This window comes from Lonchura striata, chromosome 13 (genome assembly GCF_046129695.1).
Source record: "Lonchura striata isolate bLonStr1 chromosome 13, bLonStr1.mat, whole genome shotgun sequence".
NCBI lineage: Eukaryota > Metazoa > Chordata > Aves > Passeriformes > Estrildidae > Lonchura > Lonchura striata.
Genome location: NC_134615.1, coordinates 14534312 through 14552809, shown reverse-complemented (window position 1 = coordinate 14552809; position 18498 = coordinate 14534312). Strand labels below are relative to the sequence as shown.

The 18498-nt window shown below is 41.8% G+C and overlaps 1 protein-coding gene across 2 annotated transcripts in view; it reads right to left on the bottom strand.

Annotated features, from left to right (window-relative positions):
• The window catches only part of NFATC3 (nuclear factor of activated T cells 3), a 63302-nt gene extending 59954 nt beyond the window's left edge, over positions 1-3348 (bottom strand). For both annotated transcript variants that reach the window (XM_031505817.2, XM_031505818.2), the window contains exon 1: positions 3121-3348. In XM_031505817.2, coding sequence (XP_031361677.2) covers positions 3121-3220 — 100 coding nt within the window. In that variant the 5' untranslated portion in view covers positions 3221-3348. The remainder of the gene's footprint in view (positions 1-3120) is intronic.
• Positions 3349-18498: the final 15150 nt, after the last annotated feature.

The window sequence follows — 18498 nt, the reverse complement described above, 5'->3', positions numbered from 1 at the left end:
GGGAATCGGGGCATCATTACAAAAGCAGTCAAGCTAATTCAATTACTCAAGTGCCACATATTACATCCCAAAGGTCTCTTCATCAAAAAGACCAAACCAGGTGGCACATCGAACACTGTCAGTGCCAGTTGCATGCCAGCCTCTTTCAGCAGCCTTTAGAGGACCTGGACATACTGTAATGCACATGCTGACTTGGACATTTCAAATGCAGCTGATACAAGGTGGCACGATGCAATCGGATGCTACTGCAGCTACCCAAAATTTTGCAACAAAGAGCACACCAAAGAGATTTGGTTAACTTCGGAGTGATCTATAGCATTGCCTTTGGACACTGAAGGCTTGAATTTCTTGGTCATAAAAACATGAATCTCATCAGTACCTAGAAATGCAATTTTAGTGCTTAACACAACAAAACCAAAGTGACAATTATTTTGTTCTTTGGGATAAGGACACTGAACAATCAGAGAAACAGAAAGCAAGAGTTTGCACAAACTCTTGCTCAGTACCTAACATCCACTTAAAAGCAGCTGAAGAGCTTTTGAGAATCTTTAATTTAGTAATTACCTGAGCAAATTCTTACTCCACTCAAAAACTACCCAAAATGGGCTACCCCTTTTAATTTCAATCCAAGTATGCTGCAAGGATTGCAGAATTACACTAGGGATTTCAAGCATCTTCACGCATCTTTTTTCATGCATTCTCCTCTGCAGCAGGAACTACAACTTTCAGATCCAGCAAATACGCACTAATGTAGAACAGAGTTCTGATGTCCTGCCACTTAGCACAAAACTACAAATGCCAGTCCTGATATCCTGAAACTCACTGAAATTGTTCTGTGTAATAACTAAAGATCCCAGCTGATTTAATTTCTCTTACTGTTCTTTTAATATCATAAAAAGGGTAATCTACTGCCTGGCACTACCACTTTCTTAGGAATTCAGATATCAAAAGTATTTCAAGGAAATGAAAGAATAGCTCACTTTTCCTTGCTTTTGATTACAAATACAATTAAATATAAATATGTAACTGTATTACTTATATGTGTACATATATAAAAGAATAAAATCCTCACAACACTAGAGTAGTCTCAGTATAAAAGACACTATTAACATAGATTTCCATGTTATTTGCACAAGAACTTAGTACCAGACACTTCCTTCATCAGAATGCCAGTCTCAAACTTCTAGAGACAAAGCATGAAGGATCAGAATGTGTTTTAGGTGTTCTCCATGATAATGGAAAACTTAGTAATTTTAGTATTATTTATTTCGAATTAAGCAACTTTCCCTGTGACCTACATGTTTTATTATTAGCATACATGTAAAAAAAAATACCCTTATGCTTTGCAGCACAACAGACACTACCAAGGGAGGAAGTGATATGGGATTATGAAATAGATGCTTTACGGAGCTCTAAGAACTTTTTTTTTGTTGTTGTTCATCTAATGTATTTGGAAGAGGGGTAAGGGAAAAAAATAGATTTCCAATATGGGACCTCTCATATGAATTCTAGTTCTTGATGTGTAAAATACATGGGCAGAATAAACAGATGAGCTCTCTGGCAATACTTGCAACAGAATACATGAAGGCAGAATCCTACTCTAACCCTTTCCCCCGAAGGCCACATCTGTGCACAGCAGGCAAGATCATCTCCAGAATTCTACAAAACAGTAAAATTACTTGAGTTTCAGAGGTAGAATTTTATACTGAGAGCTACTGCAAACAAACTAGTTCATGGTCCAAATATCACATTTTTAAATTTGACATAAGAATAGTTTTGACTTATCAAGCATGGAAAATTCTCTGTATTCAGAGTAACATCTGAACTGCTTGTTAAGGACTGCTACCCAAATACAGATATAACAGTGAGTTGATACCACTCCACTATTTCCAGTTTTCTGAGAAACTTGTTCTCTCATTCTCATCTATCAGCGACAAAGCAACATGGTTTAGACAACCAGTCTTATGTCAAAATAATAGAAATGAGGGTGTCAAAATTATTTTTGTTGTCATTTGTTCACATGTCTTCCATTGTTTTCATACAGTACTGTAATGCACTTATCTAGAATGCAGAATTCAGGCTCCCTTCACAAAACACACCATCTGCTATTGTACTGAGATGGAAAACAGACGAAGCCTTCCCTGACCTGAATGAATTTGCAAATCAAGAAAGTTAGGGATTTCCTAAGAAGTTAATCCTGAGTGCTTTCACACACACTGTATCAAACAAATTTTTTTCTAATTAACTTAGGCAGACAACCGAGTCAAAAACATGGCTATATCATTTAGCTTGGATACAGCCGTGTTTCAGAGCTATCTTATCATCTAACACTTAGACATAAGACAGCCCATTACCAATTAAACTTATTTCAAGTATGTTAGAAAATAAAGCACGCAGTCATCAAACTCTGGGACGGCTAAACAAGGCACAGCTGGTCCTTATTGATTCTTCACGCCACAATTCACAGGGAGTACTTTGTTTTCTACAGTTTCAAGAAATACGAGCATTTTAAAACAGGATTTTGAGGCGCCAGTACTAGAAAACAAAGTAAAATGGAAGCACTCAGATGCATGCGTGCATCTGTACACACGGACCCAGAGCCATCACATCTGGACACTCGGGGTTCGCCCGGGCACACGTACACAAAGTCCGCAGAGCACACTGGAGTCACCGCGATGTTCTATATACGGGGAACACTTCGCTTGAAACTTTTCACCACAAGTGCCCGGACACGGCCCGGGTCCGGCCCCGTGAACGCTGCGCTGCTCCCTGCCCCGTCCCTCCGCCCGGGCTCGGGGGGCGCGGGGCCACCGGAGCCAACCCGGGGCCTTTTCCCCGCCGGCGCCACCGCGCCCGGGGCGGCTCCTCCCGCACGATGCGAGCTCTTGGGTTTCTTTTCCCCAAGAAAGTTGTTCGGGCGGGCGAGGCCCGGCCGAGCGCCCCGCGAGAGGAGCGGGAGCGGCGCCGGGAAGCGGCCGCGGCCTGAGGACGGACGGAGGCGCCGCTCCCCCCGGGCCGCCGCCTCCCGCAGCGCCGGGGCCGGCGCGGTCCCCGCTGCCCTCCCCGCCTCGTTCGGAGCCAAACAGGAACCCGGCCGACCCCCCCGGCCCCGGGGCGCACCTGCGGGCCCCAGCGGCGGCCCGGGGCCGGGCTGCCCGTCCTCGCCGAAGATCAGCCTGAAGTCGAACTCGTCGGTGGCGCCGCAGTTTGCCGTAGTCATGGGTTTGGCCGGCGGGGCGCAGCGAGACCCCGTCGCCCCTCAGGGCCGCGCCGGGTCCTGCCGGGCTGCGCTCGCCCCTCAGGACCGCCGCATAACACCGGGCGGCGGAGCGGGCGGCGGAGGGGCCGGAGGCGGGGCGGCGGCGCGAGCGGCAGCGGCGGCCCCAGCGCGAGCTCCGGTGCCCGGGCGCTTCTGTCACTCGCGGGGGGGCGGGCGCCTGCTCCGGGCTGCGGCTGGACCCGCCCCCGCGCCGCGCCGCGCCCCGGGCAGCGCCCCCCGCCCCGGCCCGCCCCGCCGGGCCCTCCCCCGCCCGTCCGCGCGCCCTCCGCCCGTCCCTCCCGCCGTGACGTCACGGCACCGACGGCGCCCCGCCACCGCCGCCCGCGCCGCCGAGGGACTGAGGGACAGGGACGGAGCGCCCCGCCCCCCGCGCCGCGGGGCCTGCCGGGAGTTGTAGTCGGCGCTCGGCGGCCAATGGGGCGCGGCCAGCGGCGCGGGGGCGGGGCCGCGCGCGGGGCGCGGTGCCACGTGTCGGTCCCGGCACGGCAGCGCCCGCCCCGCCCGCCCCGCCCCGCCCCGCCCACCTGGTCCCGGTCCCGCTCCCGCTCCCGGTCCTGCTCCCGCTCCCGCTCCCTCTCCCGCTCTCTGACCCCTCCGCAACGCGCAGACCGCCCCACGTCAGAGCAAAGGAGCAGAATCCCCTTGAGGCGCCCGGAGCGTTACTGTCTAAAACACCCCATGTAAATAGGTGGTGCTCTTGGCACCAGCTAATGACTGGAATAATTAGGTAGGATGGCGTAAGCTGAGGAATGTCGCTTGGGTAACAAATGCTGGCTCCAGGACTCCAAGCTGTTCGCTACTTGCCTTCCGGCTCAGTGGGAACACTGGCACTCAAGCAAACGCAGAACCACAGAATACTGAGCTGGAAGGGAACCACACAGATCCCCGGCTCCTGGGCCTGCACAGGACACCCCACGAACCCCAGCATGTGCCTGAGAACCTTGTCCAAACACTCCCTGAATGCAAGGCAATGCTCGGTGTGCGACCGCTTCCTTCGGGAGCCCGTTCCAGTGCCCAGCACCCTGCCTTGCACTGTGGCACTTCCTCATGCACTTCACTTTCTGGTCAGTACAGCTGCTGCACCAAGGCTGTAGAACTGAGGGGAATTCTCCTCCAAAAACAATTCCAAAAAGAATTTTAAAGCATGGAATAGTGTCTTCTCACTCTTGCATTTTGTGAGATCTGCATATAAAAGCTTTTAACTATAAGGAAACTAATTAAAGTATTTCTTAGCAATGTATGTCATCAATAGGGAGCCCAGCAGTCAGCAGGAAGATCACAGAAGCTTCAGGGTGCTCTGCCTCCTTGACAACATACCGTAATCTATAGTTTTGCCTTGCACTAAGATGAAAAGACTAGAAGAAGGGCAAAATACAATGTAGAATTTTTTCTTGCAGCATAGGCATCTGTTTCCTGCAGGAGATGGCAGTATAGAAACTGTAACTGTCCTGATGTTTCTTTTATTTGCACTCTAAGAAGTCATACAGCAGCTTGAGGGGAGCTTAATACTTGAATCCTGTGTCCAATTCTGGGCCCCTCACTTCAAGAAAGACGTTGAAGTGCTGGAGCATGTCCAGAGAACAGCAACAGAACTGGTGAAGGGTCTGGAGCACAGGTCCTGTGAGGAGTGGCTGAGGGAGCTGGGGTTTAGCCCGGAGAGGAGGAGCTGCAGGGGTGACTTTATCCTTTTTCTATAAATCCCAGGAAGGAGGGTGTAGCCAGGTGGGAGTCAGCCTCTTCTCACTGGCAATCAGCAACAGGATGAGAGGATGTGGTCTTCAGCTATGCCAGGAGAGGTTCAGGTTGGACATCAGGAAGAATTTCTCCATGGAAAGGATTGTCAGGAATGGGAAGGGGCTGTCCAGGGAGAAGGTGGAATCACCATTCCTGGAGGCATCCAAGGAATGACTGGACAAGGCACTCGGTGCTCTGGGCTGGTTGACAAGGTGGTGATCGGTCAAAGGCTGGACTCAATCATTTTGGAGCTCTTTTCCAACCTAAATGATTCTGTGAGTCCATTCTGTGGTTCCAACTTAATGAAACAGTCACTGTGTGCTGTGGAATTAGTAAAATATTAATCCTTAATGATCTAGGAAGATTTTAGGTTTGTGCTGAAACTTGGGCATGGATGGGATTTAAACTACTACTCACAATTAGTAAAGTTTGCTTATAGCCAGTTATGTAATATTCACAGTTTAATTTGTTATGGGATGTGAAACTCCTATTAACCAGAAATATACCATCGCTACCTCTAAGGTTTCATTACTCAGTTAAAAAATTATCTGAACTAGTTAGTGTGTTGTGACTCTGTGGCCATCTCCAGATTAATATTGTATGGAAACAAATATGTTTCCAAATTTGTTGCTGTTTAGACAGATCCCAACAGGCATGTCGTAATCCCAGGCATGCATTTGTACCTGGATGTTCTCTTTAGAGCCTGTGAATGAAAGTGAGACAAGAAGGCTCATGTGAAGAGGAATTAGCTACAGTGAATAATCCTCAGTCCAGAGGCCCTTAAGAGACTGCAGTGAATTCTCTGTGAATTCTGTCTCTCTGTGCACTTCTGAGGAAGGTCAGTAATCTGTGCTGATGAAAGCAAGCCAAAATGAAAAGCCACTTTGTGACTTTGCAATTCTAAAGCAAACAGAACACATAATATTAAAAAATACTTTGCAGAACTTAGGACAGCAGGAGTTTGCCCAAGTTTGCCCAAAATGGGAAGTTGCTTCTAGTGCAAAAGCAGCCATATGTTTTTTACTTATCTTGTAAAGCACTGTCTTTGCCATTATCACTTCCCACATGCCACTAGCTATTTCTTTACTGAAAATACATGAGTAGCTACAGCTACTGTTCTTACAACACTTAAACCAAAGATTCATACTCTTCTTAGAGTAGAGAATTCCCTTTTCTGAAGGAAGCCCAAACCTTTATAAGGAGCTCACAGACAGTTGGCCTGTAGCCTCTTTTTATCTCTAAATCCAAGGTCACATAGCAAGACAAGCTGGAAAAGTATGTGTAATTGGATTAACTGTGGTTAAGAAAAACCCTCATACATTCTTGAATGAAAACAGATCTACGATGAACGAGTCAGTAAAATACACTGTACATAAAATGACATTTAACAGCTAATTTTTGTCTAAAAACTTGGGAGCAATCTTTTGCTTTTCAAACCAGCTGAATTAGACTTTGTCTTATTGTTAAATAATTGTTGTGTCAGATTACAGCAAATGGAGCAACCACAGCAGTTTCCTGTTCTGTTATATCAGTAGATTATTCATTATGCATGTCCCCAGTGAGAAGTACAATCAAACTTGTTCTCTTCATAAGGATGGACTTGAATATTTCTAATGAATATGCTAAATTAAATATTTTAATATTAACGACTTGTTCATTTCCCTTAACTGTAAAATAAATCTTGTCTCCCCTTTTTCTTGTCTCAACTATTAATTCAGAAAGCTATGATATAAGCAGGACATTAGGTATTGCTTTTAGTCCTACCTACTGCTCTCAATTGAAAAAGAAAATGGACTATATGTGCTAAAATAAACAGGGTAATTGGTTATGACATGACAAGGTAAGAATTTAGAGAATATGTAAAAAATAAGATGGTATAGTTAAGTTATTTACAGTAAACTTTATAAAGGTTTTAACTTCAAAAGCAGATGTATGTCTTTGAGTTCAGTACTTCCATTGCCAACATCATCCTTTCTTTTTATCTTGTCTTCACCATAGCTTTTATTTTGCTGACTCTGTTGTACTGCACAGAAAGCACATCCTTTCTGCATTTGAAACTGTAAAAAGAAATGCACCTTCAAACCTCTAAAGAGCAATTGGGGTGTGACTGGGAGTGAGTTTGTAAAACAACTGACGTGAGCAAGCTCACATCAATTTCCAGGGAATTATGTCAACCTCTGGGCTTGAGGTCCAGGCCATGGATGGCTGATTTGGCTTTTGTTGGCTACTGAGAAAGGAAACGGTGGCAGTAACAAGGGCAACTTTATTTCACTTGTGGTTTTGTGAGGAGAAGTTTCCTTTATTTATTCATTTATTTAATATGCATAGGTGGTTTCTGTCCTTGTTGCTTCTAGGCTGTATTATTGCATCCAGATGGGGATACACCTTGATCTGGTCAGGAGCTGGAGTTATTGCATGTGACTCGAGAAGGAAGGAACGTGCTTCCTGTGGTATTTGAATCCTTTCCAAACTGTGGCTATTTTTTAGGCGTGTTGTGACTTTCGACTCCAAAAACCTGAGGGCTACATTGTGCTGTGTTTTATTTTCCACACATCATCCGATGCTGGATAGCTAGGAATTCTGGATCTGCAGCCACATCCCAGATCTGTATTTGTGTTGGAGTAATAGGGATTCCTCCCCCCTTCCTATGGGCAGCAAATCAAAGCCAGCTGTGCAATTGCAGCCAGAATAGGCTTTGCAAGATGCATGGTCAGGCATTCGTTCTGCATGATTCAATCAACCAAACAGCCTCGAATTAGGAATATAACACAGAAGGTTGCATTTCATGTGCTTGATCTCATTCCTGTTTGTGGTTGAATCTGGACCTGTTTAAAAGCCCCACACACCAGCGTGGCATAGAAAGGGCAGATGAGGAAGCCCAGAGAAAGATTCCTGGATTGAGCAGATAGTGTTCTTTGGCTGCAGCAATGGTTATGCCTTTTACAGCTGCTATTGGAGAAAGCATGAGTACAACAAGGGACATTTTTTGCTCAATGTGTATCCTTAAATTCATTTGCAAATGGCATACAAACAAAATTATCATAGCCTTCATGTCTCTTCCAGCTAACAAGGCACATCCATTGTTTAAGCAAGCAGAATGGCGTTCTACAGAAAATAATATTTCAGTATAGAGCCTATGTTGAAGATTAAATTCAGCAGTCATATAGGAAAGAGGCTTACATTCTGCACACAAGGTCATAGGTTATTTATATTTAATATGTGACATCTGGCATTTTAAATAATTTCCTTGGCTAATTACCAGTGCCTGGGTGAAATATGAAACTTCTGCCTTTGGGGAATTAAAAGCAAAACAAAAACAAAAGTAGATTGCATAGCATTGGAAAGTTTTTTAGCAAAATTAGGAGTTGTGCTAATTCAGGCATTAGAATACACAGTAGCAAAAAATAGAGTACAAGACAGTAATTTGACTGAACTTTGATAAATTTTCAGTGAAAATCTACAGTCATCCTTTTAAGTTTTCCTATGTCATGACTTAGTTACAACAATCATCTCTAGATCTTGAGCTTGGTGTTTGATCAATGGGGCATTTGTAATAGCAAGATTACAAAGTTAAAAAAAAGATTGCCAACAAGGTGTGTGTTAACAAAAACATACCCACATAAAAACTTAATGAGGTCACAGTCTCATTTAACCAGTTTACAGTTTTCCCCAAGAAATTTCATCACTCTCTGAAACCTACTGCAGTCATATTAAAGACACTTTAATATATTTCTCCTCAATATACTTTTACATTAAACAATCATTGCTTTACTTTATTATTTGTTTAACATGCCATGTAAAGCAGACATTACTTCATAAAGTTTGCTGCTGTTTTGTATTTCCAGAGTTTTACAGAGCAGGTTGCAATCCTCCCATTTGGAGGTTACCATCACACATATTGAAAAGACTAGGAGGGTTTAGAAATCTGGCATTGAACTGCATGGCTCTCCTCACAGACTTTATATTCATAGTATTTTGCTCTCAGATCATTGAGTGAAAGCAAAGTAAAATTACCAGCTGTATTATTACTGATACCAGTATATAAGGACACTCCAGGCACAAGTACTTGCTTCTGAAATGATTGCTTTTACAGATACCTTAGAGTCTTATTACAAAGCCTAAAGTGGTTTGTGAGTGAAATCAGATGACAACCAAGATTGCTACCAGAACAAGAACAAACTCCTTTAATGCACAGTGATGTTTGCATAAGATAAATACCTGTGGAATCTCAAACGAGGTTTCTTAAAAGCTCTTAGGCTTGGAAAAAAGAGACTAAGATGGCAATTTACTAACTTTTCCATATTTTAACTTTCATTTTTGACTGTTCACTAGCCAGCAGACAGTTCTATTGTACAGTACTGGGATATAGAAAATATAGGCTCTGTTCCAGGCTTCCCCTTTCATGCAGTCTAATTTTCAGACTTCAGAGGGGCACAAGTAACTTGCTATTTACATAAACATAAAACATTTCCTTAGTTTCCCTCTAAGGTGAGGGTAATACAACTTCTGTTCCCCTTTTCACTTAGTAAGAGTAAGGACTCTCAAGTCTGGACTACTTCTTATACACTCCATTTGAACATCTAAGCAGCCTGGCCAGATGATTGGGCTGGTATTTCTCTTTGTACTGGACAAGGAGAATTGTCACACAACTGTTGTAGCAAAATGGAACCCAAGTCCCAGAGCCTTTAACTATTCTGTCCTAGGATCTATAAATACTATGGGCCTTCTGTGGAATGGTTCTGTTTTGTTCAAGTGTAATGCACGTGCAGTTGAAGGTGCAATGGTTTTTCTGTATTTCATATATACATTTGGTATCCTTTGATAAGCTTAGGTATAACCACAATCTTATATGCTTAAGTTATCCCTCCTTATATACTGTAATTTCATACATGGTACGTAGACTTTGCTTATCCACAAATCAATGTTTGTTAATCAGTATTTTAATTATCTTCAGGACCAGAAAAAGAGTATTTTCCCTCATTACAGCTTTTCACTATAATTCAGAATAAGCAACTAGAATAAATGTATTACTAAACTTGATGTGCCTGTTCCTAGGTTTCCACAGGAAGCCAAATGGGCTCACTCATGAGTGAGCAGGACTGTCAGCCTTGTGCAAACCACTCTCATGTCCTTGACCCAGATCAGGCTAAGCCAACACGAAACAAAAGGTTCCAATGGGGTGGAAAACTTTAAAGGCTCCCTGGCAGGTTGGATCTTGGACTTCCACCTTTCCTCTGTGGATCCATTGTGCAGATCTTAGAGCACATATGTTCACACCCCTTGCTTAGTCTGTACCTAATGGGCTTTCTGACTCAACATCTTAATTTGGACACAACAGGATTCAGCTGAGAGGTAACATGTGGAACACGACGGCCATATCCCAGCTGTTGCAGGTGCTTATGTGTCTTTTTTGCTGTAATCCATCCCAGTCTAAAGTCAAAGAGGCCAGCCAGGTGGTTTATGTTCATTTTTGCCTTTGCATTGGAGTAGAGGGTGGTTTTCATTAGCTGCTCTTGCCTCTCCTTTTTTTAGTTGACTGAGTTTCCGCCTGGCTTGATGTCCAGATTGCAGCATGTAAGAGGGTTGGTTCTTCTTTGACAGAGCAAGGGCTGGGAGCTTTAACTATTTGATTTGGTCACAGAATCAATCCTCATTACAATCAGTCATCTGATATGCTGCTGGTCCTGATCCTTATCTTTCTACCCTAACCCCTTCCCAAGAATAGGCTTAGCTGCATCCTCTAGCTCCTTATTGGCAGAGTGGATTGGGATAAAGGTACTGTATATTAAAAATTTATGCTAAGTAGAAAAGACAAAACACAGAAAGGAATAACTGATTAAATACTATCTCAGTATTTTTCCTAGCTGGAGAATAAGCTATTCAATTAATAAAGTCATCCCAGTCAGCTCTGGAAGAGTATTACTCGGTAAAGGCTCACCCATTAAAATTAATTTAGTTTTCCTGTATTTTCAGATCTTATATATGTACTAATCAGATATGTATATAAAGAGTGGTTTGGCTGGTAATTTATATTGAACAAAACAACAGAGTTTAAATGAATGCTCAGATAAAATGGATTTTTAACATGTATTCAAACTAGAAATCTTATTGTAAGGGTTCATGTCACTTAATCATCGAGCAAAACCAAATCATATGATCAGTCTTTTTTCTTTCATTATCAAAAAGGCCATAGATGCCTCAATATGGACAAATCATCTGTCTACAAATACAAAATGAAATGTTTGACCTACTGCTTACTCCTTTAGAGACCAGGGTCTGGTATTCTTATATGTTAAGAAGAAATAACACCAATAAGCTACAAATATTTTCCCATTAAGAAATCCAGTAAGAGAAAAGGCTAAACTTGTTAAATTCAATATTATGATATTATTTGATCAATAAATAATTCTGTTAGGTCTGTACAAAACACATATAGATTACCTTCCCATTAAAAAATGGAATTTGTCTAAAACAATTCTTTAATCCATTACATTAAAAAGTAATGTTAATATACATTCTAAAATCCATCCTAAAATGATACATACTTTAGAGTGCTCAAAATTTTTTTTTTCATGTATTTCATTGCATAATGTTTTTTTGAGCATTATAATTGCTTGACTTTGACAGACTGAAAATATAATTATCTGTACAAAATGTCATGTGCCTTTATAATTCAGAATGTTGGCTAGTTAACATTTAAAGTATTCAAGGCTGCACTGGCTCCTGGGAAAACAATTAGCTATTCAGTTTTATTTTTATTCAGTCTGACTTTTTTTATAAAGCATTTTTTGACAGTGAAGTTCACAATCTGTTGATTAATCAGAAAGCAGACAACAGTTGCAACATGTATCATCAGAAAATTGCTCAGTGTTCAGACTACTCTTTAATTTTGTCATTTACTTCTGGTTTCTGTGATTGTTAGGCTAAAATATCATAATAGTAGTTACATCCAGGTAGTAACATTTGAAGTAAAGAATGTAAGATAATGGAAACTGGTCACCTCCACAATGGGATACAATACAGACAGGGAGGTGCTAGTAAGTAGTTTTATGGCAATTCTTGCTTTAACTTAATAAGCACTTTTGCTGAACTAAATATACTCAGATAAGAAAAGGTCTCTGGAATCTGCTTAGCTTTCCATTATAACTCAAACATACACATCTTCTCCAGTTTTGCACAATTAAAAAAGAAGAAACAATCAATCGGCCATGGAGTGGTTTCAGCTGGGCAGGGACTCAGCAGGACTGGATGTACCCACAATCACTATAATGCATGACTTTTTTAGCATGTAGTAGCATTAAGCTGTCCTGATGGCTCAGCAAAAAAATGCTGAAGAGAACAACAGCTGCCCTTCTTGGTGCTCTCCTGCAGCAGAATCTAATCCTCTGGGTTTATACAGTTGTTCAAGAAACATTAAAAGGAAAAGCCTTCTAAAGCACCAGAGGCACCAAATGGGACATTGCTTGCTCCAAGTTTTATCTGTGTTAAGAAAAAGTGCATTTTATGCTTTAAATTTTTTTACAGTAGCGCCTTCCAAAAACAGTCAATGTATTAAAGATCCATATCACAGAATGCAGTTTTGTATTTATTATCACAAAGGGAGTGGTGTGTCTGCTACAGTATGACCATAAACTGAAAATGAATCTTTTCCAGTCAAGACAGTACATGAAACTTACTTGCCTAAGCAGCTTCCAAAGTTGTAAACCCAGTCCAACTGGCTACCAGACTCTAACTGTGCTTGGTTCAAAACAAATGGTACAGACCAGTGAATCAGACAAAAGATCAAACCAAAAATAGTTTCAACATTGGTATTTATATGCCTTCAGAATATTAAAAATAGCCTTACTGGATTTCTTGGACTTTTTGTGATTGGGGATTCCCTGACAAATAATATTGAGGCTGTAATAAAATTGATTGTAAGAGTTTAAAATTAAACTTTAAAATTAGCGTAATAAATATTTGCAAGTCAATAAATGTTAGAGCAGAACTTGAAAGAAATCCAAACCTTTTCAGACATAGAACTATACCTAGAATAGCAAGGTTAACACTTTCTTATAGTAGTCCTTTAGTTGGAAAATAAATTTGATCTACTTTTTAATATGCTTTTAATCTGAGATTACAATCTCTTCTTACAGTAAGTGATGTCAAGCATTTGGCATTAATGCACAGCATTTCTGGTGTCAATAACTTTGTGAAATATCTAAAACTCTTCTGTTAATTAACTTTAACATCAATTGTCTGTGTGAGGCTTCATGTTAGGAAATAGTAGCTATATGTGGTTTATATTGCTAAGGGAATCACAAATAAGAAATCCTAAAAGGAAAGGAATGGTTTCCAGTAAACTGTACAAGACCAAAGGTTAAGTAACTCTCAGAACATGAGGTTATGGGTTGAAGTAGTTAAAGGGAAAATATTCCAGAAATACATTTCAAAAAATAAACTAATTAACCCATAATATCACCAGAATGACAGGTATTTAAACAAAAGGGAAGGGGTGGAAATAATCCCTTTTTTGGGAAATCTACTTCAATATTTATAACTTAACTGGCCCAAATATGGCTCAAAATTAAAAATTCAATTAGAATTATGTAGGATTTAAATTCCTTTGTACTTAATATCCTTGCATTTCTCAGTAGCGGCTCAATTGCTCAAGAAAAACAGTATTCTGGAGGGGAAGTTTTTCTGTTTTTTCTGCTTCCATTCAGGGTGTTTTCCTCGAACACCTTAAGCCAATTTAATTTATGGTTGCCGTAGCCTGGCTCTCCACCCTCCCTGGGCTGCTGGGCCTTTTGTGCGGATGCGAGCGCCGCGCGCTGAGGCACCAGGGAGCTCAGCCAGGGAAAGGCTCGTGCTCCAAAGAAAGCAAATTTTGTCTCAGCTCCCTGAACTGCCTCATTATCCAGCAGCGTGAGGGGGGACCTCAGCCAGCCCAGCTGCAGGGTTCCGTGAGGGGACGTGCTGGAGGAGGCCGGCACCCTCAGCGCTCTGGACCCACGCTGCTGGGAGCCCGGAGCCCGCAGCCTGAAGAGTGGCAGCAACTATCATTAGCTTTAGACAGGTAGTAAATGAAACAGATGAAACTTCACCAAACCTGATACTTCCAGCATGGGAACAGTAACATCTTTCAGCAGAAAAGTCACAAATGGCCCAGCATGACTTGTTAGAAGTGGTTTGCTGGAAGCAGCACAGTAAAGGCGCAGTGGGATCGCTGCTCCTGCTGGACATTTCCCCGTGTGGAAAGGTGGGGTTTCCACACACTTTCTTCCCTATGACCCCCTTGTATGAGAACTGCCTAAACTCACTAAACCAGATGGAAATGTCTCACTCACTTGTGCTGTGTTAATTTTCTGCCTGGGGCAGAACAAGTTGGGAATGGAGTAATTTTCTTTGGAAGCAGGTTTTTCTGCTCAACTCAGCTCAGGCAGTGGCTGTTCCCTGCCGCGCTGGGGATGCATGTCCTGGTGGGATGGCTCAGGGAAGGGGTGGCCTCTGCCAGGCACCCACAACCCACTCAGTGACACTCCCTTGCAGTCACTTTAAATAAGTCACATTACCCACACAGCTTAAACTGAAGATCTTTCCCTGTGAAAATCAGGATGGAACCTGTATCTCAGTCATAACTTTATCACCTTGGATTTCTTCACCAGCAGCCCACCTGCCTATGCCTCAGAGCCAATTCTCTGAGGTATTTGATGGGTGTGTACCAGAGCTCTCTCATTATGCACCAATTTTGCAATGAGGCCACAACAAACATGCAAAAGACAGGGCTTTGCATGTAACCTTTTCCTGTTCCTCTACTGTTGTGTCTGCACTCCTTCTCCATAAAATTAAAACAAAAAGAGCTATTTGCGTCAACTGAACACACCCAGTTTTAAAAATAAGGTACTAATAAGGATGAACCTATTGCTTCAACAGAAATTGTCAATTGCTTGCCTTGTGCCAAACTGCAGAGAATGGTGGGAGAAAAAAAAAAAGCATTTAAACCATGGGATATCTGAAGTTTTGATCAAAGAACAATATATGGAGAATGAACGCAGGGCAGCAAAGGCATAATCACAGGTTTCTGACCTACAAGACTTGCAGGAAAAGCCAGCCCAAGTCAGGTACAGTACAGAAATCACTGGAATTGGCTCAATTTGACTGCATGCCAGAGCACACTCTAATCCAGGGAACAGAGCCAGACCTGACCCCATTTGCAGGACCTTTGTTGCTGTTTTAAACATGTATCTCTACTGTGCCAGATAACAAACCAAAGATGGTATTAGCTCAGCAATTAAAGAATAATTAGCAAAAGAAGCAATGCTTTGATCTGCACCAGTTACTTAGACTGCCATTAATGCCAACTGGGGTGTATTAACTACAGATTTTTCTCTAACAATGTTTTAATCTATTTGAATAAATAAATTAATTTAGGCAACATGATAAGTTATAACACCTAAGTCTCAAAACCTCCTCCCTTAAAATCAGCAACATAACCATTAAGGTAGATTGCAGTTATAACTACAAGTATTAGGAAATAAATTTAATATTTGCATCTATTTGTACTCTGAGGCTTATAAGAACATGGTGTTAGGCAATGCCAGTGTAATGTTTGCTCCTTCCCTCTGTGCCCTGCAAGCATCCCGTCTGCTCAGCTGCCTCAGCAGAACCATTTGTGAGACCACCCCCTGAGCCAGACTAAGGGAACTGACCCAGCTTTGGCTTTATTTGGGGGGAGAGGGGAGGATTATTAGGGCTGGGGAACTACCCAGCTTTGGCTTTATTTGGGGGGAGAGGGGAGGATTGTTAGGGCTGGGTGAGTTCCCCTGATCAGATCCACAGCGTGGCCCCACAAAGAGCTGTGTCAGCACTGCCACGCGGGGATGGGGCAGTGGCTGCAGCAAGAACAAAAACCAAGGATGTCTAAAGTTAGTACTGCTGCCAAGTGCTGCGTGTCATGAGACAAAACCACAGGAGCAGCCCCAGAGAAACGCTCCAGCACTGAGTCATCCATGTGCCCCACGAGCAGGAAAAACCCCCTGAACGAGCATATGAAGGATGAACAGATGGCATCTCCAGGATAAATGCTGTGAATACATTGCTGAACAGTGGCTTTAGATGGAAAGCTGTGATGAGACTGATCAGTAGTGAAACTTGGAGAAAATTAATCTGAACAGTAAATAATGAGGTTTATTTGAAGTGATGAATACAGGGCTACTGAATTGTTTGCTATAGAATTTCCTCATGTTACCCTTTGTTTTAAAGATGTTTTGCATGCAGTAAAGAAAAGGATAATCACTTTAAAGGATCATTGTCAGAAAGATGTATATGAAATAGTAAATCAGGAAAAACAGGCTAAAGTTCAAATAAGAGAGAAACACTCAGTCAAAAATTCATCAACTTTTCCCCTCCTCACAATTCATAGCAGTAACTCTGAAAACAAACAGTTTATCCGCTAGGGATGATTGTTGTTCTAAGCCATGGCCCTGATGAATGTAGTTTTTAGTCTCAGTTATAAAGAAAGCTACAAAAGGTTAAAAAATGTGGGTATAGTTTAGATAAACATCTAAGAGTTTGGAAATCCATCTGAATGCTTTCTATCAGAAAAAAATGTGCTGTAAGTCTTGTGAGAAAAAAGGCTTATTTGTGATGTTGGCTCTTTTATTTCTGTTCTCAGCTGGAATATGATGAGAGTAGTCAACCTCACACATGGTGTTTTGTCTTCAGGAGTTGTGGGGAAAAAGTTCAGTTCTAAAAATGGAAGATTATGGTGAGACTTTCATCCTACATAAACTCGCTTTGCCTCTTGTGAGAGGGAGAGACAATGGGATAGTAATGTAAAATTTTGCTTAACACTGAAAAGTTGCATACAGTTAAAAAAGAGAGAATAGTTTTCATTTTACAAGATTAAAAAGTCCCCATATATTCAACTGGAAATACAACTTTTGTTCTGATTTTTAGCTACATGGCACAAAATCAAAAATCCCTCTCAGTTGACTTGAAGTGTAACCCTGACATGCACCAAGGTCTTATGACAGTGCCTAGAGATGAAGCTTGACCATACACAGCAGTAGGACTGGGTCTTAGCAGTGAATTGAATAAGTAGTCTACCATCAATAATTTACCTCCAAAAACTACATTTCATTTCCAAAATGCCTTAGATATTTTTAATTTTTTCATTTTAAGTCAGTTGGATGTAGCCTCTAATATTAGTCATGAAAATGAAATTTGAAATTTTGAATTACTATGACTTGTTGAAATTTTTCTCCCAACAGTTTTATATGACAAATAAACATACGTGCAGGGAAGGGCCATGGTGTAAATTTTGAATGCTCTGCCTCACCAGGGGCAGCTGAAGAAATCCCATGTCTTTCAAAATGGCAAATCTCCCTTTCAATAGATCAGGGGGTTTTCTGTCCTGAAACAAATGGGTTTGGTTCATATCTCCTTGGACTAGCTCTGCTGGGAATTCTTTAATATTTCCAATGTCACAGACATCCACATCAACAAAGGTAGCTGATATCTACAGGGCACAGTCTGATAAATCCTGCTTTTGCCAGCAGTTCTGTCTTAAACCATCCTTGTCTCCAGGCTCCTTGTTCCTTCCTTTTCTTTCTGCCTTGTTGCCCTCAAAGAACTGTTTGGAGGGGGCTGACAGTGATGTGGAGAATACAGGTTTTAACCTGCAAAAGCTCCCTGATCCACCTATAAATCAGGATTTCACTATTAGGACCAAGGAGATGCCTACTTTAAAAGGGTCACACACAGCTCTCCATGGTCTCTCCTTCTCTTTGCCACCCTGGATAAGGTTGCAATTTCACACCACTTTTGTATGAACAAGCTTGTTGTTACAGATTCTTGCAGTTTATTGGAAAATTAAAAATTTAAATATACAGACTATTTTATAATCCCACATAAATGTACGAACTTCCAAGATTCAGTATGTTTGCTGTCCCCAAGCCAGATACACAATATAGGTATTTGTATGTAAAAATTCATAGACCAAATTTTAAAGGCTCTATAACACACAAAAAAGAGCTGTTAGGCAGCTGCTCATTCCCCACTTTTATGAATAGAGGGCTGAGTTATTACTCTATATAATAGAGTACTTGTTTTTCCATGAGGTAGGAGGTAATCCCTAACACTTAGTCTTTTTACAGGTCATATCTGCCTCCCCAGTGATACTTCCAGGGCCTGGTATATTTTCTGAAGGGCAGTGGGACTAGACAGAGTACCTTTCACATACTGACCAGGGTATATCCTCCCTATTCAGAACTCTATAAAGAGATTCCAAAGAATATGCTTTTGTTTTAGGGAACAGAGGCACATTTTTGTTTTGCTCCTCCCCTCCCCAATATTTTCCTTCAGAAATGACTCTTGGTAATCCTTCATGCTTGTTGTCTATAATCTATAGACAAAAATCTATCTTCTGGAGCCAGAAGAAAACTCAAATGCATAAATCCTTTTAAAAGAGTATCTATCTTATCTAGGCTTATATAGATGTG